The sequence below is a fragment of the Eschscholzia californica genome, unplaced genomic scaffold, assembly GCF_041429995.1.
Source record: "Eschscholzia californica isolate CP2 unplaced genomic scaffold, dmEscCali1.0.p SCAF_4, whole genome shotgun sequence".
Lineage (NCBI taxonomy): Eukaryota > Viridiplantae > Streptophyta > Magnoliopsida > Ranunculales > Papaveraceae > Eschscholzia > Eschscholzia californica.
Window position 1 is genome coordinate 50,367,711 of NW_028238461.1, and position 27,059 is coordinate 50,394,769.

At 35.5% G+C, this 27,059-nt stretch overlaps 3 protein-coding genes and 1 long non-coding RNA gene across 7 annotated transcripts; 3 read left to right on the forward strand and 1 right to left on the reverse strand.

Moving 5' to 3' along the window:
* Positions 1 to 859: 859 nt before the first annotated feature.
* On the reverse strand, positions 860 to 2,597 carry LOC147545743 (Aha1 domain-containing protein). Its single transcript, XM_086634923.1, has 3 exons — positions 1,483 to 2,597; positions 1,295 to 1,374; positions 860 to 1,158 (listed from the first exon to the last, which is right to left on the reverse strand). Exons 1-3 carry the CDS (start codon positions 2,365 to 2,367, stop codon positions 1,065 to 1,067), a joined length of 1,059 nt encoding a protein of 352 aa, XP_086491049.1. The 5' UTR covers positions 2,368 to 2,597; the 3' UTR covers positions 860 to 1,064.
* A 7,198-nt stretch (positions 2,598 to 9,795) lies between these two features.
* On the forward strand, positions 9,796 to 13,521 carry LOC147545744 (protein CYTOSOLIC ABA RECEPTOR KINASE 4-like). The gene is made up of 8 exons (XM_086637490.1): positions 9,796 to 10,010; positions 10,224 to 10,439; positions 11,097 to 11,353; positions 11,449 to 11,575; positions 11,695 to 11,968; positions 12,137 to 12,269; positions 12,341 to 12,427; positions 13,092 to 13,521. The coding sequence occupies exons 2-8, from the start codon at positions 10,352 to 10,354 to the stop codon at positions 13,218 to 13,220; spliced, it is 1,095 nt and encodes a 364-aa protein (XP_086493616.1). The 5' UTR covers positions 9,796 to 10,010; positions 10,224 to 10,351; the 3' UTR covers positions 13,221 to 13,521.
* Positions 13,522 to 16,079: 2,558 nt separating this feature from the next.
* LOC147545745 (metal tolerance protein 4-like) lies at positions 16,080 to 20,096 on the forward strand. Of its 4 annotated transcripts, none has more exons than XM_086673667.1 (8): positions 16,315 to 16,680; positions 16,806 to 17,040; positions 17,836 to 18,011; positions 18,199 to 18,397; positions 18,723 to 18,901; positions 19,024 to 19,174; positions 19,303 to 19,436; positions 19,821 to 20,096. In XM_086673667.1, the coding sequence occupies exons 2-8, from the start codon at positions 16,845 to 16,847 to the stop codon at positions 19,998 to 20,000; spliced, it is 1,215 nt and encodes a 404-aa protein (XP_086529793.1). In that variant the 5' UTR covers positions 16,315 to 16,680; positions 16,806 to 16,844; the 3' UTR covers positions 20,001 to 20,096. The 4 variants fall into 4 exon arrangements, with proteins under 4 accessions (XP_086529792.1, XP_086529793.1, XP_086529794.1 ...); XM_086673668.1 differs by having other exon boundaries at positions 16,389 to 16,629; XM_086673670.1 differs by having other exon boundaries at positions 16,554 to 16,696.
* Positions 20,097 to 22,829: 2,733 nt separating this feature from the next.
* Positions 22,830 to 26,580, forward strand: LOC147545746 (uncharacterized). The gene is made up of 2 exons (XR_015239608.1): positions 22,830 to 24,275; positions 26,233 to 26,580. It is a non-coding gene; the product is annotated as an uncharacterized LOC147545746 (long non-coding RNA).
* Positions 26,581 to 27,059: the final 479 nt, after the last annotated feature.

Sequence of the window (27,059 nt, forward strand, 5' to 3'; positions counted from 1 at the left end):
CAACTCAGTGGAAGACAAGCTTATTGTATGCAACTACAACCTCACTAAGAGACTATACTTGTAGAGCTTCTCCCAGGCCTTCAGTTAGATGTTAAACCAACATTATGTTTGACAAGAAAGTAAATAAGCACCATCAGAATCCTGCCATCCCTTTATCATCATCTACATACTATAGAAACGGAGATAATACTTTCGACAAAGAAACAGTCCCAGTTTCTCATCTCTCGGGGTAAAATAGTTGGTTATGGTTGTTATTGAACACTCCAAGTAGAGATCAAGAGTTGGTTAGTGGTTTCCATGGCCATTGAAGAGTCCCAGTAGAGATCACTTCCCAAACAGAAAGGGTCAGACTAAAGTTTCACTCAGTAAGGATCAGGCTCAAATTCCTTGTTGCTTCACCCAAAGCACTAGCACAACTAATGGAAATCCACTGTCTCACTCCATATTCCAAACAAGAAAAAGGGTTGCCACCATGTTCCAAGTGCCACTCTTTTCATAATATCCAAACCACCCTAATAGAACTGCTTGGCTTGAGAGCACCTACTGGACTCCTCTTTCTCTTGCTGTTAATATAACTACAGCATTAGACATTAAAGTTGCAGACTACCGTTCCATCTTTTCACCCACTGCAAATTGTTTCTATCACGACCGATTAGCTACAATCTACTAGTGGATGGTGCACGGTGGAACCGAAAAGTCAGATAAACAGGAAAACAACAACCGAAACCACCAAGGACACTAACTTATAGCAGCACTATAAGTATTTTCTATAATGAGTTGCTTGTGTCGATTCTAATATTGATATAGCACGAACATAAGATGGATATTGATGTTTTTTCCTTCATCAAACATTCTATCATTGTCTTGAAGAAACATTAATATTTCAGGAAATGCGAAAGTATATCAGAAACATAACAAAGACGATGTCGACAAAATAAGACATACATTCTAAATTTCAGCTCTTGGGAATCAATTAGATAAAGTTCATCGGCAATTTGCAAGATAATATGAAAAATACTATGGTATTGCATAATGCAAGATGATAAAGCAAAGAAGTCTTTCTTTCACATTCCAAACCCGAAAACTGCACGAATCCTTCCAAGGATAAGATCCCTCCAACCTCTCTCTGTGTTCTCCACCACTGTTGCATTTCCATATCTATAACACAAACAATATCAATCTTAGAAACAAGTAATTACCCATAATCAAATAGAATAACCCAAATATATATACATATATATACATATATACATATATATACATAGAGAGAGAGAGAAGAATAAAATAGTGTTACCTATCTTCTTCGGGAACATCAGTGTGAACAAGGCTGATAACTGTAACACCAGGTTCAGGTTCATCAAATGTAAGTTTCACCTGCAAAAAGACACCCATCAATTTCAAATTATTAAAATGATGAAGTTTCAATTACTTATATCAAAAGATTTGACAACAAAATTGAAATTGAAGATACGGGTATACTACCATTGAATAAATTCCATCAGCCCAATTCCCAAATCTCCATTTTTGAACTATCAATTTCCCTTCTTGAAGCTCAACATGAGTACCAGTCACAGACCCATCAAAAAGGCTAAACTCCCCTCCAACTTCCTTACTGATCTTAGCATTACTCTGTGTAAAACCCTTCCATCGATTCTCATCCATCAAAATCTCATACAAATCAGTTGCCCGGCAGTTATACTTCTCTGTCAATGTGATCTTCTTAAACCCTTGTTTCCCTTCCTTCTTCTTGGCCGGAGCTGCAGCAGGAGCTGGCGCAGTAGCTGGTTTTGGAGTTGGATTCACAGCAGAACTTGTGGTGGATTTTGATGAAGTCTTTTTCACCTCTAATTCTTCCTTACAAGGTCCTCCTTTTGCCATACTTTGAACATAAACCCTAATTTTCTCAAGAATAATTGGTTTCCCTTTCAACAAAAAAGCATCTTTCAATCTTTTCCCAATTGGTCCTTCATCTTTAAGTTTGATCTTCAATTCAGGATCTTCATCAGCGTTTTCATCAGCAAGATAAGGGATATGAACTTGACCTTCAACTTTAAGTAAAGATTTACCATCATCAGATTCTTTAGCTTCTCCTTCCCAACTAATAGTAATATCAAGTTCATACCCAGGGATTATCTTCCCCTTTCTAACATTAACATAAGCTTCACCTGTGACAGAATCAACCTTGTTAGTTTTGATGAAGAGATTACCTTCACCATCAAGAATTGTTAGGTTAGAAAGAAGCTTGTTGAGGAGATTTCTTGACCATTCAAGACAATCTGTTTCAGCCCAATGCCAGTTATGAACATTGGTACCATCTGGTCTGTCTTTTACGATCCAACGACTGTCACCTTCGCCTAATTTCGCCATGGATGAGAGAGAGAAAGAGCTGTAGATTAAGAGAGAAGAAAAACCCTAGAGAGAGAAAATGAATCTAAGAACAAGATTGGAGGGTAAAGAGGGGAAGGGAGTATTTGAGGGAAAGTGGGAAATTCTAGATGTTTCTGGGAGCTTGAAATCTTGGGGAAAGTTATGCCTGAGGAATTTAGGGTTTTCATTTTTTTTTATAGACCATAAGTACGGTCTAGAATCATCTTGTCAATAAAAAGAACTTATAAGGGTCATGGTACGGGTAGACCGGTAGACCCGTCCGGGTACAAGTAAAACAACTGATTGTCTAGCCCAACTAAAACATTGTAGGGAGATTTTATAGGGCCCCTCATTTTTGTTAAAAGGTCTCCCCTCAGTGATAATTTAGCAAGTAAAACGGTTCATGGGGAGGCCTTTTAACAAAATTGGGGGGGCCTTATAAAACTTCCCAACATTTTATAGGCACTACTTCTGCAACTGTAAGAATTCATCTCCTAGTTCTTCTCTTTGTAACAAATGGTGAAAGAAGAAATAGAGAGAAATAAAGAAAAGTATAGAAACATATTCATCTTGGGAATATATTATTATGCACCAGTATCTTAAAAGCTCGTGCTACTATAGGGATTTCTAATACATTAATGTTTTCGATAAAATGGATCTGTTTAATGAGGTCGGTATTGTTACAATGGGATCATGGTCAATAGTCCCTTGCACGAAATTTTTAAAATTTGTTTTCTAGGTTATGATATATACTTCTCAACAAAAAAAATGTTATGATATATACTTAATGTAGAAGAAGAAAACCTCAATTCTAGTAGCAGAACATAAATTATAATGTAGTAACATCAACTGGATAGACAACCTTCGGTTGGAGTGGTAAGAGTTATAGTTTTCATTCTTAGAAGTCACGGTCTGGGTCAACCCAGAAACTAATAGCCCCTCTACTAGTAACATTAATTTAAATCAAATACCAAGGATAGCTCAATCGGGAGGTTGTTGGCTAGACCACATGTTGGTCACATGATTAATGTAAAAACTCCATAAAAGTTGGTCCACGATTTATTTACATTTATAAACGAAATTAGAATGTACTATGAAATAATTATCAAATAAAAATTACATTATATACAGACTAAATAATTTCTGGGCTTATAGTCCAAAAAGCAACATCTAATCTCACATTTAGTCCACCATAATATCAATGTAAGTTTTTAAGGCAAAATAAAATTATAATGAAAAACTAGTCCAATTGTTCTCATCTCAATAGAAAACACAAATCTCTATGATTTGTGTTTTATCATGATACCCTCTATAACTTTATATTTAAGATAAAACCTTATTTTCAAACCAATCTCAAAGATTTTCTTTCTCATATCCTCTATTTTAACCCAAAAACTTCTCTCACTGTCTCTTTCTAAACGAACCTGAAACCCTCTTTTATATTTCTCCATTTATCACATCCTCTCTCTAAATCGAAATCTCTCACATCCCAGAACACGATTCACCATCTTCTTCCCTCACATCTTCATAAAATACCCGTTTTTATCTAATCATTTTTGTCTGAGTTCGAAGACTTTCATCATCTTCCAAACCCATCAGGTAAGCTTTCAGAATCTTTTTTTATTAAGGCATTATTATTAATCTTATGTTCATCATCTTCCAGACGGTTTTCACAATCTTCTCACATTAACATACATTTCTTTTAATTAAAATCTCTCATTTTCGTCTTCATGAGTTGTTAATCTTTTTGGGTGGCATCTTCTTTAATCTCTTGCACAAACAAAAAAAGTTATTTTGTTTACATTCTTCAAAGTTTAATCTAAATTATTTGTATTGCAAAGACATATACACTCTTTCATGATCAAAAATCCCATTTTTGTCTATGAACGGTTAGATTTCCATTTAGTATATATGAACTAGGTAAAAAATCGATGAAAAATAAGAATGGAAAACCAACAACAATAAACCCTAAAAGTTTTTTTCATTATACAGAACACGTTTTGGTTATTAAAAAAGCCACGAATACCCAAAATCGATTCCTCACAATAAACCCTAAAAGCTAAAACCCATTAAAAATCTTGAAAAAAACTTACCAACATCTTGAACAAAACTTCATTCTAAAAGATCCTAAACATGCAAAAAGCAATATAAATACCTCACGTTTTCTGTTAAGGTTTCACTTGCTAACGTCTGATGATGGTTCATGATAACGTTTTCGGTTGCTTTTTGGGTAGAAACCAACCGTTTCAGTTTCGGGTACAACGGTTTGAAGAGTAAAAGAAAGGTTTTCACCTGAAGCTATGGAAGATTAGAGTGTTTCAGAGACAGAGATGATTCGAGTTTAGAGGGAGATGTTTTGATTTCCTAGTGAAGATTTTCTAGGTTAATGAGAAGGAAATGGTTGGTTTTTGAAGAGCGAGAAAGTGAGATATGAAATTTTGGTTTTGTTTTAGAATTTTTTGGTTTTGTGTATAATAACGAATTTTGATGGTGTCGTACTCGTTGAGGTCGTCCGACTCCTTTCAATTTAGGCGAGATGTGACGAAGGATATGGTAGGAAGTGATTTTAGGTACTTGAGGGTAGTTTGGTCAAAATATAAAAGAACTAAAATCTCTTTTTCTGGGAAGATGAAATCCCCTTCATTTTTTGGATTTTTTTTACCTAAACCCCGTGCGTGACCCATAAAAGTGTTTGTTTATAACATAAAACAATAATCCAAGTATCTACCGAAGTCTTGATACTGTGATTTGAGTACTCTTTGATTTTTTTAAATCATTAGTTTTACATTGATGAAATTTTAGCAGACCCTAAACAAATTCTTGGCTCCACCTCTGGTCAAGGGTTCACACGCTTACAATTCAAAAAAAAACTAGATAGACTTCATGGAGCGAGATATATATATATATATATGAACGTATTATTGGTTAATTGTCATCCTGAATGACGGTAACGCCTTCAACGGATATATTGACGGGACAGAGAGTCGTGACGACCTCTTTATTAGATCTATGTGTATTTTCTCGTTACTTCGAGTAACCGAAGATGAGTGGGGTGGGTCTATTTGCAACTTGGTCCATGTGTTTGGTTAGCTCGTAGACCCATTAATCGTAGATTATTAGCGGTGCTCTTGATAACGGATTTTGACTCATAAATTGTTTAGAAACTACTAATTTCGTAATCCAAACTGGATTCTTAAAATCTAAACCAACAAAACCTATTTTAATTGGATATAATAAATTAAATAATAAAAATTGCTAAAATAATAATAAAAAAGAAAGAATAGAAAATAGAGCAAGTTATTTCTTCGTAGGCAAGCAACCAAGTAAACAAGATAGAGAGAGATTTCAAGAGAAATTAAACTAAAAAACTTTCATTAAAACTCAAAGTCTTTCTTTGTAAATACTACGGAATAATAATTTTCTCATCCGTCAACACTTGGTTGTTCAATGTGGTTTAAAGTGTTGACATAAACTCCAAAAATCCATGGAGGTACCGGGTTATATCATAGTTTTTTTTAAACCAATCGAAACCATATTTCATTCATAAGTGATTCAATCACATGTTACATGGATGATAATTGTTATTTCTTTGAGAACTACACGAGAGTTGCGTAAGATAAGTTCATAGAACTTTCGAATGTAAAGTGCCTCATGAAGGGAAAGAATTTGACTAGACACAGACTCAAACAAAAGACCCTAAAGGTCGACAAAACGAAAAGATCCTGAAGATCGAGAATGAAAAGACCCTAAAGGTCGACAAAATATATAAAACTATTAATAGAATTGCTCCAACCGAGAAAACCATCGCCGCCGATGAATGTGAATCGCAAGGCCAACTACCACCATCACTGTCGAACAAGTCTTGGAGTCCTTCTGTTTAGGCTTGTTACGTGATAGATCCAAAGACTCAAGAAGCTTCAATCTGCCAAATGTTGTTGTTTCAATTCCTGTTTGAACCCTAGAAATTTCAATCTCTCTTCTTCTCTTCCTCTGTCACTCCATCAATCTGTTACTAAATCTTTCGAATCCTTTAACAAATAGAAAGAAACGACGTGTGATAAGTCCAGAAAACAAACCCTAAAAACTCAATCTCTGATGGAAAACAACCCTAGAAACTATTTATTGATGGAAAACAAACTACAAAGAAAAAAAAAAGAGTTCCAGCGAAGGAAGGACCCTTCTCCAGAACAAAGCGAGTAGATCTGAGAACGGCTTAAAAGCGTTATTAATTTTACAGAGAGTGGATACATATCATAGTTTTGTTGGGCTTAGGTGAATATTTATATTTCTTAGAAAATAATTATAGTTATGTGATAAACTTTTAGCCAACAACAACTAACCCGCCTCTCTCATAAAAAAAAAAAAAAAAAACTAACCCGCCTTACAAACTTAATTCAAATAACACAATAAGTGAGAACTTGAATTAGTGAGTTATTATTTAGGGTCCATGGGTTTTAAGTCCAAAATAAAGTTCAAAAAAAGATTAGGGTCCAATCTTCCCAGAAAATAGGTTTTTAGTCCTTTTCGTTTTGGAAGAAATATTGTTGATAAATAACGTGTTATGTATGACACATATAAAAAAAATGAAATAAAGTATGGAAAACATGAAATAAAGTATGGAAAACATGAAATAAAGTATGAAACTTTAACAATAAATAACAGGTAATTTATGAAACAAAACAAGAATTTTTAAACAGAAAAATACTGTAACTTTGAAGTTTAGACATACTTTAACTAATTTGGACTAAATATCCATTATAATTATTATTTTGGCTTAAAATCCTATATTAATATTAGGGGGGACTAAATGTGTGTTTAGGGGTAGATTTTTGGACTAGGAACCCAAAAACTCTATTATTTACTTTGGTCGGACTAATCAATAACTTTTCACGTCACAAACTTAATCCAAATTACTTGATGTTTCCATCATCCTTTATGAGAACTTGGATTACTTGTTTATTTTGTCTAGTTATTTAATTTCACATAAACAACAATTGACGACACTAATGTTTTCAATTTTAATTTTCCATTTCTTTCAAAAGAGAATTATACGAGAAAGATCGATTCTTATTATGAACTCATATGATAAACACAGTAAGAAACTGAAGAAGTTTTTGTACAAGGTCCGATGTCAATAAAGTTTTCTTTTTTTGTTGAAACTATTGAAGTTAAGAGTCAATGTGTGAGGGGGAGATTGTTAGGTTAATCCCACATTGGTTGTGGAAGGGGCATGGTGTGTCTTAATAAGTGTGGGAGAAGCCTTACCTCTTGAGCTAGCTTTTGGGGTAAGAGAAGCCCAAGACCACCCAACACTGGTATCAAAGCCCAGATAATAACAAGTCTCGACCCAATACCTATTGAAGTTAAGAGTCAATGTGTGAGAGGGAGATTGTTTGGTTGTGGAAGGGGCATGGTGTGTGTTAATAAGTGTGGGAGAAGCCTTACCTCTTGCCCAAGACCACCCACGATGTCAGTTGAAATGATTGAGTGGAATGAATTAGGTTTTAGATCAATCATGAGTAGTAGGAGAATGATGAAGGGGCATAGGTGGGCCGTGGATAAATGAGTTTATTATTTCTTTGGGTTATTTTCCAAATGGCCCCATAGCTCTTTTTTTCAGTTACCGTTAACCAGTCATCATTTCTCTCTCTTCCATCTCATTACCTCTCTCTGCCACCTCACGTTATCGCCAACTCATCATCTTCTCTAGCGAAGGTCGCCGACCGGCCAATATTACGGAAAGTTAACGGTAACTGAAAAAAGGGGCCATATGGATATTTTTACTAAAGTAGGGGGTCAGGCAGGAAGCTGGTCACAAAGTTGGGGGCCATTTGAGAAATAACCCTATTTTTTCTCTTCTAGCCTTTCAGGTAACCAAACAATATTCATGTCATAAACCTGATTCAAACCACCTGATGGTCCCATCTCCATTAAGATCAAACCTTTATGAGAACTAGAATCAATTTTTTTTTCTTGTTTTGTTGATTTATTTGGTATAGACATTGATCGAAATTAGTCTTCCATGACTATTTATATTTCGATCATGGTCTAAGTAAAATAATCAACTCTTTCGCGAACACATCTGATGAACATAATAAGAAATTAAATATCGTAGAAGGCCTGATGTTAATGGGATTGGGATGATCGAGTGGAATGAATTAGGCTTTATATAAATCACGAGTAGCTTAGAGTTCTCAAAACATCAATTTCAGTTGGCATCTCTGACTTTTGCATCTTCTCTGTGAAATTTTTCCAGAATAGTGTTAGCAGAAATTAAGGCTTCCTTTGGATTCTAGGTGAGAATCCTTATTAGCATAAACTAATTCCTTCACTAGTACATAATAAACTTTTCCTATATCATGGATAAAACCTGAAGAGTAAAACCTAGTTTTGCAGGTGAATAAATCATCAAATTGAACAATCAAGAGATTATAGGTCAGAAATTCAAGACAAACAGAGGAACCTGTTGGAGGGAATCAGGAAGTAAAATGAATGGACCATGGTGGAAAGGAAACTTGAAACAGAATTCACCAAAAGGAAACAAATTCAGAAATACAGCAAAGGAAACTTTTTTTCTCTAACTATGTTTGTCATATGACTCATGTCTCAACAAATTTTCACATTTCATTGAAATAACAATTAGGAGTTTTTGAAATCCAATTTTTGTGAACAGCTAACCTAACAACTATTTGAAATGTTGGTTAGTCCACCTAAATTACCCAACAATCTATTGAATCAGCACAAGCTCCTGGAGTTGCACGCTACTCCAAAGTAATTATGTCCTCACTTTTCCTTGTGAAAACTAAAAAAATACTATACTAATGGCCACGGAAAATACCATGGGTAGAAGAAAATAAATATGTTAAAACAAAAATTTCAAAAACTTAAAAAGAATACTTCAATTATCAACAAAATATTTGCATTACTACCAGTTTCAATCAACATATGACGTGACAATCAACATATCTAAAGACATGCAGTCGGGACATGCAGTCGGAGTTGGTAAGGCACTAGTTACATTTAAATAATATAATAGACAAAAAGGAGGTTGTTACTAATACAAATCTTTCATATAAAATCTTCGACAAAACTAAAAAAAACTGTTTTATACGGAAGATACTGTTTGAGATAGCACGACAATTACGTGTTAACATCCAAATTCGATACATACCTCACCCACACACGATCGTTATAGCGTCACCAAACAATGCGTTCAATCATTTTGATTGTCCATTGAACCCACAAGGTGTGGATTGAACGAACCCATGGGCGAGTTGCATTAGGTACTCTCACATTTTTATTTGGGATGAAAATCACTTCCCAATAAAGTATAGGTTTTTTTTTTTGATGAAGATAATAAAGTATAGGTAGGGCAGAGAATCTCTCAATTAAATATTAAATGTGATAAAGCAAAGAAATGAAAAAAGTAGAAGGGACGTGGGACGTGGAGGCAAGTAGGATTAGGAGGGAAAAATCCTATCTGTCAATTTGTTTTGTTAGTAAACGGTTATGAACTTAAAACGACTTTCCCCCGCGAAACATTCAATAACAAAATTAACTCATTCCTTCCTCTTTCTCTCTCTCTCTAACCAATTCCGCTGTTTCTTCCCCCTTCTCCATTAAATCCGATCCCGATCTCTCAGGTACCGGAAAACCCTATTCTCTTCTCTTTGATCTTTTCATTTCCCAATACATTTTGTTTTGGTTCTCAAGGTCTTTATGCAATTTTAATTTTATTTTTGGCATAACCGGTTGAATTTTGATATGGGTTTTAATGAAATTTGTGATTTTATGATTCGTTAGGGTTTTTGGAATTGTTTTATTAAATTTGTGGCATTCTTGTTGTTGTTGAGAAGGCTTGGATCTTTCGGATTAGGAGAATTCGGAAGGATACTTTTTTCCATCTTGAATTTCATTTCATTATTGGCATTGAGACGTGACCTAACCCTAGTTTGGGATTTGGAGAATTCTACTCAATTTCACAATGATGTGCTGTGGAGGTGCTGAGGAGGAGAACTATGGCCCTCCTGCTAACCAGTACACCGGAGCACCGAAAGGAGGAAACCAATACGGTAACATTTTTACATGAATTTCTATTGATTGTTCATGTTAATTCCATATTAGACTACCCTTGATTGCTTAAAGTAGTTCATAATTTTAAGGTACATACAAAACAAGGATAGAGTCACCAATATCGTTCGAAAATAGTAGTTTAGCCTACTAGCTAGTTTACGGGTTTAGTTCCTTATTGCCTAAAAGCTAAGAAGCTAAATGAAGATATAGCCATCCTAATTTGAGAACCCCTTGTCTAGCAAAACTAAAGAGATGGAAGAGTAACGTTGATTCCAGCCAGTGCAACTCTCTACGTGGAAACATACTTTAAGTACGTGGGGTGCCAAAGGATTTAACAAGGAAAACCGAGTGAAAGTTTTTTCAGTAGAAACTTCATTACTTAGCAAGGAAAATATTTGTCATCGGTTTTCTTTCTTACCACAATCAGAGCAAGTTCTTCGTAAAGGTTTTTATCTTGATTGACTTGAAAAAGTTGGTAATTGTACTAGCTCTAGAAAATTAGAGCGTCTCTCGTCTTGTTTTCCATTTTTCTAGTTTTATGCTCTATGTGTTTTAATCTTGAAACTAATGGTAGTTGGGTTGAATAGTTTCATGCAAAATTTTGTAATCTGAGATTATTCGTGGTTATAGTAACGCATCGGATTTGCTTATTTTAGGGACTGATGGTGGACAACCAAGGAATTCCCAACCACCTAGGAGTGGTCCACCTCAAAAGGTCTTACCCATTGAAATACCTGCATTATCTTTAGATGAGCTGAACAAATTAACGAACAATTTCGGGCAAAAATCTTTAGTTGGAGAAGGATCTTATGGTCGGGTTTTCTATGCAATGTTGCATACGGGTGAGGCTGCTGCTATAAAAAAGCTAGACGCCAGTTCCTCGCAAGAACCAGATTCTGATTTCGCAGCTCAGGTAACATAATAAATAGTTCACCATAGCCCATAGGAAGTACTTTTGAGATGTTACATCGATTTGACGCAGTTTTTTTTCATCCTTTGGTGATGCAGTTATCAACTGTTTCTAGACTAAAGCATGATAATTTTGTCGAGTTGTTGGGGTACTGTTTGGAAGCAAATAATCGAATCCTGGCTTATCAGTTTGCAACTAAGGGTTCTTTACACGACATTTTACACGGTATATCTAATCTTACCAATCTTACTAGATTTAGTTTAGCTTGGTCGATTTGAGTGGCGCTACTTTTGTAAGTTTCATGTGTTGAAGCTACAACACAAAAGGGTAACTTTGTTGTGCAGGAAGGAAAGGAGTACAAGGTGCTGAGCCTGGACCAGCTCTCACCTGGGGCCAACGAGTCAAAATCGCTTATGGTGCAGCAAGAGGTCTTGAGTATCTTCACGAAAGGGTTCAGCCTTCTATAGTCCATCGAGATATTAGATCTAGTAATGTTCTTCTGTTCGATGATTTCATTGCAAAAATAGCCGATTTCAATCTGACCAATCAGTCACCAGATACAGCAGCTCGTCTACATTCAACTCGAGTCTTGGGAACTTTCGGATACCATGCTCCTGAGTATGCTTTCTATCAGTTTGATTCAGCTTCTAAAAAAATTCCGATTTGTTTGAATTTGCTGTCTTACTCTGTATTCTGTTTATAACAGTCCAAGATTTTTTCAAACTTTATGAACCTAAGTTTGAGAAACTACTAAAAGTCCTACCCATTGTTCTTACGTTTTTTCAGGTATGCTATGACTGGGCAGTTAACTCTGAAGAGTGATGTTTATAGTTTTGGTGTGGTTCTTCTAGAACTACTGACAGGGAGAAAGCCAGTAGATCACACTATGCCTAAAGGACAACAAAGTCTCGTAACCTGGGTAAATCTATCGGTTAAATTTCAATTCTAGTTTTTCGGTTTTGCAGGTACTAATAGAATTTGCTGATACAGGCCACTCCGAGATTGAGTGAGGATAAGGTTAAGCAGTGCGTTGACCCAAAACTAGGCGACCAGTTCCCCGCAAAGGCTGTAGCAAAGGTGCTTCTTCCTTTCCTCTTTTGCTTTACAGTCTACTCATCACTTCCTGATTTTTGTAAATACCAAAATGACTAGGCTCTGTTATAATCCATGTCAATTCTGGTTTTAAGATCTAAATACATAGACAAATGTCCGAAATATTACCATGTAAAGGTACATGAGATGGGAAACGGAAACATATTTCATCATTCGTTAATGAAGAATACTCGCTTTGAAGGGTAAATCTCATCCGAAACAAAACTTGGAGTTTGGACTAGATATAGATTTTTAAGTGCATTTCTTTTATTAAGGACCCCCTAAACATATTTGCTTATTGGGGAGGGAGGATGCAGTTGTGTTTCAATGTATTTATTTATTCGAACTTGGTTTAGCGGGTTTGTAAAAAGACCACGACTCCACATGACCAAGAGCCAAAAACCTAGTAAGCGTAATGGAGATATACCCATGTTGTAGCGGAAATTAGAAAAACCTTTATAGCTAGAGAACTCTTTGATCTCTCGACTTTTCTTTATCTTTGGCTTGATATAGATATATATATCTAGACATACAACGCTCACGCATGCACGCACACAGACACACGACACAATGTAAATTTCAATTACATATATGTGAAAACTCGCCTGACAGTTTTGTGTTTTATGTTGCGTTTAAATGAATGAATCAGATGGCAGCAGTTGCAGCACTTTGTGTTCAATATGAATCAGATTTTAGGCCAAACATGACGATCGTTGTTAAGGCTATCCAACCTCTTCTTAACTCACCAAAACCAACCGGCCCTGATTCCCACATGTAAACTTACCGTCTCTTTTGGTTGTTGCTCCCTTATTCTTTGTTTATCAGATCTTTTATCTGACTCAACTTTAGGTAATGTATTGATACAAATTTTTGAGAAGAAATAGCAGTTGTTGGATCGATAATTATATGTGAGTGAAGACCACCGAACCGTATCTTTACCAGTTTTTATGATGTCCATGACTTAAATCAAAGGTTTGTTATGAATGAGGAGTGAAAATAAATCACAAACTCCTCTGGTCTTTAATACTGAGACAAAATCATTCTGCAATTTAGTGAAATTTTCCTTTCTTGATCTGTTATGTGGAAATAATGTTTTCTCTAAATCTGTTTTTTAAGCTTGTCTTTCTTAACTCCACTACTATCTATCTGAGTAAGTTTCGAGGAGAAGACACAGTGTTGTCCTTATGTGCTTAAGAAATGAAAGCTTATATATAGATCTTTTTCCGCTTCGGTCTATGTAATGTGCATCTTATATTCCGTTTCAGAAAATTATCATCCCCAATTTTATCACAAACCTGAAGATCGATCCTATTGTCTATCATCGCTATGGCATCGTCATATGAAATTGATTAGAACTATTAATACTGTGGCTTTGTTAGAATACGTGTGGTTATTGTTTTTGTCGAAATAATTTCTTTTATCACTTAGATTGTAACGCCCCAAGTCTTAGCAGTTGTCGATATTGTCCCCGTTTTAACCACCCAGGCCCAAGCCCAAGCCCACACGGGTACAGGGTTTTGTTCTTGGCGAAGGCACCACAAGCCCACCCAAAAGGCCTCGGTATTGGGCGAAGACACGCGATTCGCCCGACCTATCAGAGCACGCAGCGACATCGTGGACCCCCCACATACACGATTTTGTCCTCACTTAGCCACCACATAGCGTGGTGTGAGGTTTTGTCTTGGCGAAGGCACCACGACCCTCCCAAGAGGCCTCGGTACTTACTAAGCTTGAGCTTACACATATAGCCCAGTCTCTGGACACTCTTGTGAGCAATGTGGGACTATTACAATCCCCCACCCTCAGCGAAGAGCCGTCCTCGGCTCTGATACCACTTTGTAACGCCCCAAGCCTTAGCAGTTGCCGATATTGTCCCCGCTTTAACCACCCAGGCCCAAGCCCACACGGGTACGGGGTTTTGTTCTTGGCGAAGACACCACAAGCCCACCCAAAAGGCCTCGGTACTTACTAAGCTTGAGCTTACACATATAGCCCAGTCTCTGGACACTCTTGTGAGCAATGTGGGACTATTACAATCCCCCACCCTCAGCGAAGAGCCGTCCTCGGCTCTGATACCACTTTGTAACGCCCCAAGCCTTAGCAGTTGCCGATATTGTCCCCGCTTTAACCACCCAGGCCCAAGCCCACACGGGTACGGGGTTTTGTTCTTGGCGAAGGCACCACAAGCCCACCCAAAAGGCCTCGGTACTTACTAAGCTTGAGCTTACACATATAGCCCAGTCTCTGGACACTCTTGCGAGCAATGTGGGACTATTACATAGATCATCCTCAAATAAACCATACTTTCTCTTCAAATTTATAATATTATCGAAATTGAATTTTTTTAATACAAATATGGAGCTAATACGTCATGGTTTTGAATTCTAAGTCGAATGCATTTTTGCCCCATACGAAAAGCCGCATTTAGAATAAAGAAAATAAAACATAATATCAAATTCGATTCAATCTAAAAGTCCAACATTTGATATAAAAAGTATATATTTGGTGGTGGTAGAGAAAAAGTTTTCAAAAACTAAAGGAGAAGTGAAATTTTTGGAGATATAGAAGTACATATTAATGCCATTATGGCAAATAGATTTTTTAAGAAATTTGACAAATAGCATTACAGATTGAGTCCTAATTTGACAAATAATATGAAAGAAAACGGCCATGACTCACTATATATATATATATATATAATATATATATAAATAGAGAGATATAGAGAGAATATAAGGAGGTGTCATGCCCCATGTTATATCTATCCAACCGACTGACTACTCTTCTGAGGTTAGGTGAAGAATCACATGGTATTCTTTTGGACAAGCATGCATTTTGAAAATTAAAAATATATTCAAAAAAAGAATTTAAAGAATATAATAACAAGTACCAAAATATTTTCAACAACAACTAAAAAAAAGTACCAAAATGTTTTCAACAAAAAAAAAAAAAGTACCAAAATGTCGATGTCTTATTGACTCCTAATTTCATTCTTCTGTCAACATCTATTACCGTCTAGTTCTAAAGACCTGTGATCCGCAACAAATTGTCGTCGATGTAGTTGTTTATATATTTTTTTCTCATTATTAATATGTGATTGTTGTTTAGTGTTAAGTTTGTGGGTGGTTAGCTTAACATGCAGTTTTTTTTTTCGGGTGACGTGGAGCACGTGTGACTTTTAAACGTATCACGTGTGGCCCTAGATCTGATACCATGTTATGTTTGTGGTCATCCAACTCAAAATCAATTGACAATGAATAGAGAGGATCTTAACATTCTATTATTGGTTGCTAGATAACTCTTCTCCCATGTGGAACTATTCTCCCATTCAATATCCTATACGATATCAAAAAGAACACATTAGATGGTCTTCTTGAGAAGAAATGATGTTTTCATAGGCGAAAGGCAAGAACCGGACATACGTGTTTATCAGTCTTTGTACTTTTAAGACTTTACCTGACCGGTATCTGCTAACTAATGCCTACTAAAACAATTGATATTAAAGTTGATAGCTCCTAGAGATGGGAGAAAACATGGTGTTATAGAATCCTGTTATTAGCCATGCATCTTAATAAATCTATCTCCTCACAAGCAAGGGAGTAAGAAATTATATTCTATGGCAGAATGAAGTTAGCAGCGATAAAAACGAAAGAGAATTCCTGTGCATGTAACTATGTGAGGTCGAGCTTAACAAAATCGGTGTCTCGTATGAGTCTTCTTTCTCAATCCTTGCAAGTGAGTTCTTTCGGATGAGGTTGGCGATTGTCATCCGAAGTCATTAGTCTAGGAACATACGGGTGTAGAACTCGCCGGACTACGACACACAACCCTAATGTGTCACTCCAAATGCAGCTGTAATGTGCTGGCACGGCAGGTTGAGAACTTGGGGCAAAACTAGCTGGGGGAGGTGGTTTTATATTTGTTGGCAAGTCGTGTTTGCCAATTTATGATTAGAAAGGACACCACCACCACCACACATAAAGAGACGACCAAGTCAATAATATTGTAGTATCTCAGTTTAATCAATTAATTCGTCTTCCAAATAAGGAAACCAAATCTTTCAACAAAAAAAAAAATAAGGAAACCAAATTATTCAATATTTGATTCTTTTAAACAAAACGACAGAATAAAAATGTGAAAATTTCAAATCAAAATCATGGGTTTTGAAGAAAATTGAAAATAAACAGGTAAGGTAGAAGAACAACCCCACCCCTTCTTCTTACATCTATACTTAAAAGGTTCTCACTAAAACTAGTAATATAATCATCTACCCTTGCATGATTTTTTCATTATCAGAATCACCTCTAACCCTCTTCATTTTATAGCTAATGGGATTCTTCCTTTGATGTTCTTGTTGTTGTAGTTGTATAGTAGAGAGTATTTGTAGAGAGAGAGAAGGTAGATGGAGAAGCAAGAAGGGGATGTGAAAACGCCTTTGTTGGTGGATGAATCAGGAGGAAAGCTATTGAGTCGGCATGGGTCGGTGAATACACTTGGAAATGATTTTGTATCTAAATTACCCAGAAAAGTTAAATCTGGGGTTGATCCTAATAACCCTTTTCATTTTGATACCTCTAAAACCCATGATCTAATTGAAGGTAAATTCCCTGTTTATATCTTCATACTTGTCAATTTGTTTTCATATATGTCCATCCATTAACTGATTAAATTCCCATGATTCTTATGTTTTTATGTTCTTAGAAGTTTATAATGATTTGCATCCTCTCTCTATATATTCTGGTTAGGCCAACTGACATTTCTAGTAATGATGAATTTTAGAATATGTGATTTAAAATTGGGTCGTCTTTAGAACCAAAGATTGTTCAATACCAATCTGATTAACATGGAAGAGAAAAGATGGGTGTCATTCACTTAGTTCCGCCTTACTTTCGCAGTGTTTAATTGGCTATGTTTCTAGATTTTGTGTTCTTGGGAGAGTTATACTTAGGAAGTCTAGACTAGATCTTTTTATGAATCAATTCCGAAATCGGATTTTGGAACGATAGACTTCAGTGTTTTTACTTATGATTATTTTTAATATGCATAGAACACGATAAAGAGAAAGAATATATTTGGCGAATTCTATTCTTATTGATGTATGTGAAGTAAAGTTCAAGATGAGGATGGGGATTGAGAAACTTGAGTTGTTTGGGTCATATCATAACGTTTCAACACAATTAAGTTTGGAGATCTACAACCTCAAATATCTCATCTATCTGCATATCACCTTGATGTTGTATATGTGGTAGTCATTTGCTCCATTTGGGTATAGATTTGAAAAATATATCAAGGTTTATTTGTGAATGAAAGATTGACTTTCGTTCATTGGATATACCGCCTTAGCTCAAGTCGTACTCTACCTTGCAAACCTAAATGCTTCCTTTTGTTTTCAGGGGAGAAGGACTATTATGAACGACAATTTGCTACTCTAAGATCCTTCGTTGAAGTCGACGCTTTGGAAACATCTGATGGCGTTGTTGATGTTGATCAAGAAAATAAGGAACAAGAACAACATGAAAGGGCAATGATGATCTCCAATTATGCAAATGTTTTGTTATTGGCATTTAAGGTGACATTTCTACTCCTTTATCCATGTAAACATTTAGGTTATATTAAAGATAAGTTTAGTTTCTAAGCTTATTAGTATGATATATTTGTACATGTATATATATATATATAATATATGTATATAGGTAAATGATATCGTAATTTTCCAACTCATATCTTCAACTGATAATATGTAATTGCAAGTGCAGATCTATGCCACGGTTAAAAGTGGATCCTTAGCTATTGCTGCTTCAACACTAGATTCTTTACTAGATCTAATGGCCGGTGGTATTCTATGGTTCACGCATTTGTCAATGAAAAATATAAACATATACAAGTATCCTATCGGGAAGTTGCGGGTTCAACCAGTTGGCATTGTTGTATTTGCTGCTATAATGGCTACCCTTGGTACGTCATTTGTTTTCCAACTTTGATAAGACCATTCCTTATTTCATTTTTCTGTTCTTGTTAATCATCTATAAACAAACAAGGACCTACAAGTTTTCGCATCCGCAAGTTTCTGCATTTACAACTTTTCGGCATACCAGTCCTTCTCGTGTGCCGGAACCTTGTTCACATTAAACTTAAAAAGCTCAAAGCCTCAAACATGTATTGTACGGAATAGGCAGTCGAATGTTTAATAAAATGAAAGAAGCTCTTTTTTTTTCTGTTTAATTCTAATTAGCTTTCTTAATATGACCCAACGACAAACCATTTCTCATCTTGTTTACAGGCTTTCAGGTACTGATTCAAGCAGTGCAGCAACTAATCAAAGATGAGCCATCTGACAAGATGTCGTCGGAGCAATTGGTCTGGTTGTATTCAATTATGTTATCCGCTACTTTTGTAAAACTTATTCTTTGGCTTTACTGCAGAAGTTCAGGAAACACGATTGTTCGTGCCTATTCAGATGTAATACCCTTCTACTGATCGAAGTCAAAACTCCCTTTCTTACTTGAATTTTGTTCAGAATAGCAGATTTTAGTCACTTTGTGCCTAACATTCTACCTTTGTCTCAAATTTTATGTGTCCAGGATCATTACTTTGATGTGGTGACAAATGTAGTCGGCTTAGTTGCTGCCATTCTTGGTGATAAATTCTACTGGTGGATTGACCCTGTTGGTGCAATCATCCTTGCAGTTTATACAATTTCTAATTGGTCTGGAACTGTTATGGAAAACGCAGGTTCGTTCTTCACTATAATATACTGTGCATAATTGTCGATTATTAGATGCAGTGAGATGGGACTGGATGTATCCTTTTTCCATTGGAAAGTTGTAACACTGGGTTTAATTCGTTTTTTATCGATACAGTGTCATTGGTCGGACAATCAGCGCCTCCTGAAGTCTTGCAAAAGTTGACATATCTTGTCATCAGGCACCACATTCAAATTAAGCGTGTTGATACCGTTCGAGCTTACACGTTTGGTGTTCTTTATTTTGTTGAGGTTAGTAACAATATAGCATACCTTATAAACATATACTAGTGCTCCCTATGTATAGAACTATAGATATCTATATATATATATATATATAGATATCTATATTTTGTTGAGGTTACTTAACAATATAGCATACCCCCTATTGTCAGAATCTGACTCGTTTGCGACTGAATCATCTAAATCATACGAACCCTCATTTAATCAAACGAGTCAGACAAACAAACAGTCTGAAGTAAAACAAAAAACTATGTTACCCTAAAATTTCGTTTGCCTCATTTAATGTGTTTTTCATTGTGAAGCCTAATCGGTCAAACCAGTATAGTTGATTGAAATACAGTAGAGTAGTTAGAACTTCTAAGCACTAATGATATGTTTATAAAAACAATGCAGGTTGATATTGAACTACCAGAGGATTTGCCATTGAAAGAAGCTCATGCCATTGGAGAGTCATTGCAGATAAAGATTGAAGAACTACCTGAAGTGGAACGAGCATTCGTTCATCTCGATTACGAGTGTGATCACAAGCCAGAGCACTCTGTTCTTAATAGATTGCCCAATACCCAGTCTTGATTGGTAAATTGGTTCATAATAACACAGAAAATCATGTAAACAAACATACAAGCGCGTCTTCTTTCTTCATAAAGATTGAAGTTTATTTTGGAGCAACTAATGGTATTTTCTTGTTTGAGGTTGAGTTTGAGATAGGTAAGAATTGAGGCAAACCCGTGCTTGCGGCTTATATACATGGTTGAATAATTTTTCTGTGGAAAGCTATTATGTTTGGAAAAATGATAGAAAGAGACTGTAAAAGTAGACCTACCTCACACCTAAATTAAAAATTGTTGACCGCGACTGAGATAGTACGTCAAGATAAAATGAGAGTTGGATCGATAATAAAATCGTTGATTTCGTGTAAGTCTAGAGTAGACTTCGAATTGGAGCTTCTTCTAACATTACTCGTTGCCCCAAACAATGTGGGGAAATATTTATATTGTAAAGAACAATTGGGTGCCCTTCAAAGGTCAGCTTACGTGTTTATTTCATCTTGTAATATATCTATCTGTCAATGGAAATGTTATATACACTTGCCGTTTTTATATCATAAACTCATGGTTATTCACATTTAGACCCGTGTCTACAATTTTTTTTCTTTTTTTTTTTATGAAGTAGGCTTTAGCCTTATTTATTCATTTGAAATCTCTTCTCTAGTACATTTGTGTTCTCCAATTCTAACAATGTCATAATGCATCCGGGAGGTTCTTGTTCCTCCCATTGCTTACATAGTTTAAGAGTTAAGGTTCCTTTTGCTAAAGTATCAACAATCTCATTGAGCTCTCCAGAGATGTGATGAAATTCCACCATTTCAAATTGTTATGCTTCATTGTGAATATCCATGATCATGTTTTGAACTTGCCAAGGAGCATTACCATCCTTCGTTTGACAGACTTGTATAATCGTGCTCGAGTCTCCTTCTATTACCACTCTTCTATGTGAAATCTTCCAAGCCAATTTCATACCCATTAGAACAGATTTTGCTTCAGTTTCGATTGCATTACCTGCATTATAAAATTCAGTTTCTGCTGCCATGAATTCAAGTGAGTATGTCTTCACTTGCTGACTTTCCTAGTTGAATTTTTAAGATTTCTCGAGCTGAAATTCTATCAAATACTCAATGAATTAGACTTTGATCCCACTTCTTCGTATCTTGGTTAATCAACTCTTTTACCGTATACAAATTTGGAATATCATCATCTTTTTCATTTGTTCCTAGTCTAAACCCATCCAGCGTAGGAACCCATGGGTCTTCCCATATCCGAGTGTTAACTCCATTGCCTATGCTCATACATCTTCCTGGTTGTAGCTTTTTTCTCATCTCGATCATACTTTCCCAAGTGTTTGTGGCATTGTGTTTATATGTACGAGTCCAGAAATCCTCAGGCTTTCTTCTCATCTCGATCATACTTTCCCAAGTGTTTGTGGCATTGTGTTTATATGTACGAGTCCAGAAATTCTCATGTTTAAGATATTTGGCAGTCAATAACCGGACCCATAAAGCCTGTTTTTCGGTCTGAAACCTCCACATCAACTTTCCCACCAAAGCTTTATTTACTATAGCCATGTTCCTAATGCCCAAACCTCCTTGTTTCTGATCTGTCTGTAACTTTCGCCAACTCATGAAGTGCATTTTTTTTTCGCCCCACATATGTCCCCACCAGAAGTTCCTTTGATGTTTTTTTATCTCATCAAGGACTTTCCTTGGGACTAAGTTTGTAGACAAGAAATATATCGGGATTGTGGCTAGTTCATTCTTTAGCAAAACAGTTCTATATGCATAAGATAAGAAATTTCTTTTCCAACCTGATAATTTAGAAGACAACATTTGTACGATAAAATCATATGAAGTGCACTTATTCTTCGATTCAAGTAGAAAGTTACCCAAGTATTTGTCATTGTGCTTCATCTCTTCCACTCTCAAAATATTCATCACCTCTCTTCTTCTATTTGATTGACAATTGTGGCTGAATTGTATGAATGACTTATGATAATTTATTTGTTGTCCAGGAAAACCTGCATATTGTTCTAGAAGATCCTTGAGTTGATTAATGTTGTTGTCTGAAGTCTGGTCAAAGAACAATAAGTCGTCCGCAAACATAAGATGGCTGATTGATGGCGCATATCTGTTTATCTTCAAACCAGTATACAAGCTTATAGTTTTTACTCTAACACTAACTTCTTGGATACACACATGTTGGTCAAAATCCTTAACCGGTTCTTTGTCCCTCGTTCTCTTCACCTCTCTTTCTTCTCCCTTCAAACTTCTCCTATCCAATCTTTCCCTCTCGTTTTCGATTTCTTATCCCTCATTATCAAATTCAACTTCTTTTTTTATTATTTTCATCTCTCCCTCTCCTCATGAGCAATATTTGAGAGAATTTTGATAGAACTTTTTGTTTGTAAGATGAAACTGAGTATAACATAAGACATCGGTATGACGTAAGACATCAGTATAACGTAAGACATTGGTAAATTCAGTCGAACTGATACCTTCGATAGATCACCTTCATGGAGCATTTCTCTTTTCAAGAATAACACCACCACTTTACTTGATTTCAAGATGTTTTCACCAATAAAAAAAGGCTTGAATGTGGTTAATGGAAGAAGTCCTAAGATTTGAATGTGGTGAAAGATTTTACAATATTCTTTAACAGATTGCCCAATACTTACTCAGCAGTGAGTGTGGATAAAATTTGACCGGTCGGAAAAATGTGGATGCCCATAAAATGTCTAGAACTCATTTTCATCCACACTGAGGGGTAATATTGTAAAGAAGCGAATGAAATTAGGGTTACTTCTCGGCTCTTCCATCACCTGGCTCTATATAAACCATAGCATCCACAATTCCCTTCCAACGCTCTGCTCTAGTCGTCCTCTTCCTTCCCTCGGCGGGAACAACAAAGCCAGATCGGAAGAAAATTAGGGCTTATTTTCCTTACTACTATTGAGGTTGATTTGTTTTCTCAAAAACTTTTTATTTCAATTTTGCAATTTAACTATATCTTGATTTGAATCGAGTAGTTTAGAGGTATAGAGAGAGAGAGAGAGAGGAATAAAGGCAACAAATTAGAGTCTCTGATACGCTTACTCAATAGCGTCTTTAGCGCTGTACGTTGCCGATAGTAATTTTGAGTTGAGATTCTGGCGTTAGCTGTTTCTTTTTTTGCAGCTAAAGCATTCAGATACTCATAAATATATTTATTCTCTTCTAAATCAATTCAATTTCAATAGGTTTCATTTTTTTAGGGTTTTGGTACTCAAATTGTGAAGTTCAAATTAAGCGAGTTGGAAGCTTATTGAAGGAGATATAGATTTGAGAGAGAGAGAGAGAGAGAGAAAGGCAACAAATTAGAGTCTCTGATGCGCTTACTCAATAGCGTTTTTAGCGCTGTACGTTGCCGATAATCATTTTGAGTTGAGATTCTGGCGTTAGCTGTTTCTCTTTTGCAGCTAAAGCATTCAGATACTCATAAATTCATTCTCTTTAGAATCAATTGCCAATGTAATAATAGATGTCATTTTTTAGGGTTTTGGTATTCATATTGTGAAGTTGAAGGCAACAAATTAGAGTCTCTGATGCGCTTAATTAATAGCGTATATAGCGCTGTACGTTGCCGATAATGATTTTATGAGTTGAGATTCTGGCCTTCACTGTTTTCATATACGGTTCAGGCATTCAGATGCTCGTATATATTTTTTTTCTCCTATTCTAAATTTTTTAGGTAAATTTGATTTATATTTCAACAAAGTATAATAAGTCCCTTATTCAGTCGAGACTAAAATATAATTATGGCCTTGACTGTGACTATTAAGTGACTAACAAATTGCCATTATAGAAAATTTTATCCCTACCTTTAGGGACACTGGCAAATTAGTGGCCAAGGACAGGGCCAAAATTCAATCAGAATTAAACTTTAAAAATTTGATAAGCACCATAACTTCTTAGGTGGGGGACGTGCCACGAAGAGGAGCCGGTTGACCTGTCCGTTTCATAACCCGATTATATGCCTCTTTGATGTTGTATCTCATGTGTTGGATTAAAACTTCGAAGCTTCTATAAATATACCCAAGAACTGACAAAGCTACTCTTTCATCCTCTTCTCTTCATGCACTTGTTTCTCCTATCTAGGTCGTTTTGTCCTTTCTTTGATTTAAATCTTCATATCTTTTGCAAAGTAAGCAAGACCTTTGATCCTCTGCAAGTGTTCATCTCCTCTTATCCGTTTTAGTTCTTTATTGCATGGAGCTCTTAATCATGACGTTAAATAAATGCGAGGAAAAATAAAAAATGTATGTATATCTCCAAACTTATCCCTCATCTTGTGGCTATTATGTTCCTTTCTGTAGTATAACTAGAAGTGATTTATCATCAAATTTGACTAAACATATGCTACTTTGATCTCTTTCGTCAAATAGACTCAAAATGTCAATTTATTTCATCAAATAGATCAAATATAGTTAGATCTGCTTGATTGACATTAGAATTTTTAGATGTGCTCGATCAAACAAATCAGCCATATGTCACTATTATTTATACAAAAAAATAAAAACATAATATTTATAATGAAAAGATAAAATATAATTAGATATGTTTGATTGGAAGTTTGAGATACACCCGATCAAACAGATTAGAGAGATAACTTTATCTTAAAAAAAATTCAGACATAATGTTTGGTATTAACCAATGCTATTTTTATCTCTTTGATAGTCTTATATTATATTTGATGTAGGAGATTAAATAGAGTCAAATTTATGCGATCAAAACACATTAGAAGGTTGAGATGTGCTCGATCAAACGGACCAGTCACAAGTCTGTATTATTTAAACAAAAAAATAAAAACATAAAACTTTAAACTAAAAGATCAAATATTGCCATGTCTGTTTCATCGGACACATTAGAAGGTTGAGATGTGCTTGATCAAACAGATTATGTCTCTGATCTGTTTGATCGATCACATCTCAACCTTTTAATGTGTCTGGTCAATCAGAACTAACCATATTTGATCTTTTAATTACAAATCTTATGTTTTTATTTTTATTTTTTGTTATATAATAAAGATCTGTGATAGATTTGTTTGATCGAACACATCTCAACATTCTAACGTGCTCGATCAAGCGGATTTGACTTTACTTTAACCAAATAAGCTCATATGTTGGGTCTGTTTTATCAAAAGGATGAAAGTAGCATAAGTTTATTACAAAATATTATTTCTAATTTTTGTTGAAAGATAACAGTTATGCCTGTGATATGTTTGATCGAACGGATCTAAACCTTCTAATGTGTCTGATCAATCAAATCTCACTATATTTGATCTTTTAATTATCTTATGTTTTGGTTTCCTCAACAAAAAAAAGGTTAGGATTTAGGTTAAGCAATATTTTTGGACCAAACGTAGTCGAAATCATGAACTAAGCGGATGGTGGATTCATCGAGCTCTTGGATTTAGACTTGAAGTTTATACAAAATTGAATATAGTTAAAGTAATAGTGAACTAGGTAGACCCAAATTGAAAAGTACATAGAGTATTTGTCCTTATAATAGCCATGTAACTTAGGGTTGTAACTTGAGAAATGATAGAATGTCTGCACGTGGCGCTCGCGTTTTAAAGACTTAGCACTTTGAGTATGCACATCGCGGCGAAGAGCTATTTGAGTACTCTTCAAAACTAAGATCTCAATAGATAGGATTTGGTGGGGTGGGTTAGGAGAATGCGACGGTGAATAGGTGGGTGAGAAGGTGAACCCCAAGCAGGGGCGGCCCTGGTGGCTTTGGGCCTCCAATTCTGAAGGACCTCTCAATAAGTAGTTATGACTTATTTAACTGTTTTTTTTACGTATATAAGCACAATAGATAGGTTGGCAGATTGGTGCACATGATTGTTTGCGACAAACACCAGATCCGTTAACAGTGTGTAAATTGTCTTAAAGACAAGGACTACTCGACTACGCGAATCTCTGGCCCATCTCTTCTTCTTTAAGATTGTCGTTCTTTTGTTCTATCCTAACGATAAAACGAAATTTAGAAGTTCGTTTCCAAAATATAAATAAACTTTTGTTGCTAATTTTTTTTTTTTGTTGGAAGTTTTTATTTTTGTTGTTGAATGTGCTAAAGTGGTCTTAAAAGTTTTGTATGAAAAGGTAACTAAACTATTGTTGTTAAATTGGATATAATAGTCGGTATTTCAAAACTTCTACTTTAAAAGTATGTACTAATTACAAAATCTTATTTCGTTCATCTGAGTCTCAGTATTTCGAGCAGACAACATTCTGAGTCAGTACCGAGCAGACAAAATCTAGAGTGTGTGGTGCTATTGTTAAATCATGGTGAGCAGTCGACAAAAATATGCATTGGGCCAGTCATGGTAACGGGCTTGTTTTTATCCTCTTGCAACATACTAAGAGAAGATCGAAGGCTAAGAGGAGAAGATCAAAGAACAAATCCTCTTTTGCAAAAAAAGAAAAAGAAAAATTGTTCTGGTGTAGATCTAGAGAAGAAACATACTATCTCCATTCCCTTCATCTAGTTTATCTTAAATAATTTGTAATTTTTTCTTTCACTCAGACTTGGAAAAGAGATAATGTTGATCTGAAGTAATCCGTAATTCTTTTCTTTTCTTTTAGTGTAGAATCGCAAGTTAATTATTTTCATCATATATATGGATATGTAAACTTTTTAGTTTCAGAATCTTATGATGATTTTGACAAATGAGATTTTGACCATGAAGATTTGTATCAATATGGCATGTTTAGGGGTTGTTTTGTCTGTGGTTGGTCTTACTTTCGCTTGGTCTAATTACGTTTTAAATTAACAAGGATCTTTTATTCATTTCGGACCCATTTCAAGTACTACTAAGGATCGGGGTTTAGAATGATTCTTTTAAGACTCCGAGCTCTAATTTCATAATTTATGTTCCTTTTAGTTTTTTGGGTAGGTGCAAGTAGAGGCTCAAAGCCCGTAATTTGGTGATAGAAACTTATGAATTGTTATATAATATGCAAATGGTGCCTTGCAATTCAATATATTGAATCAAATCTATCAAGTGGAGAACAAGAGGAGAGAATCAAATAGGTCAA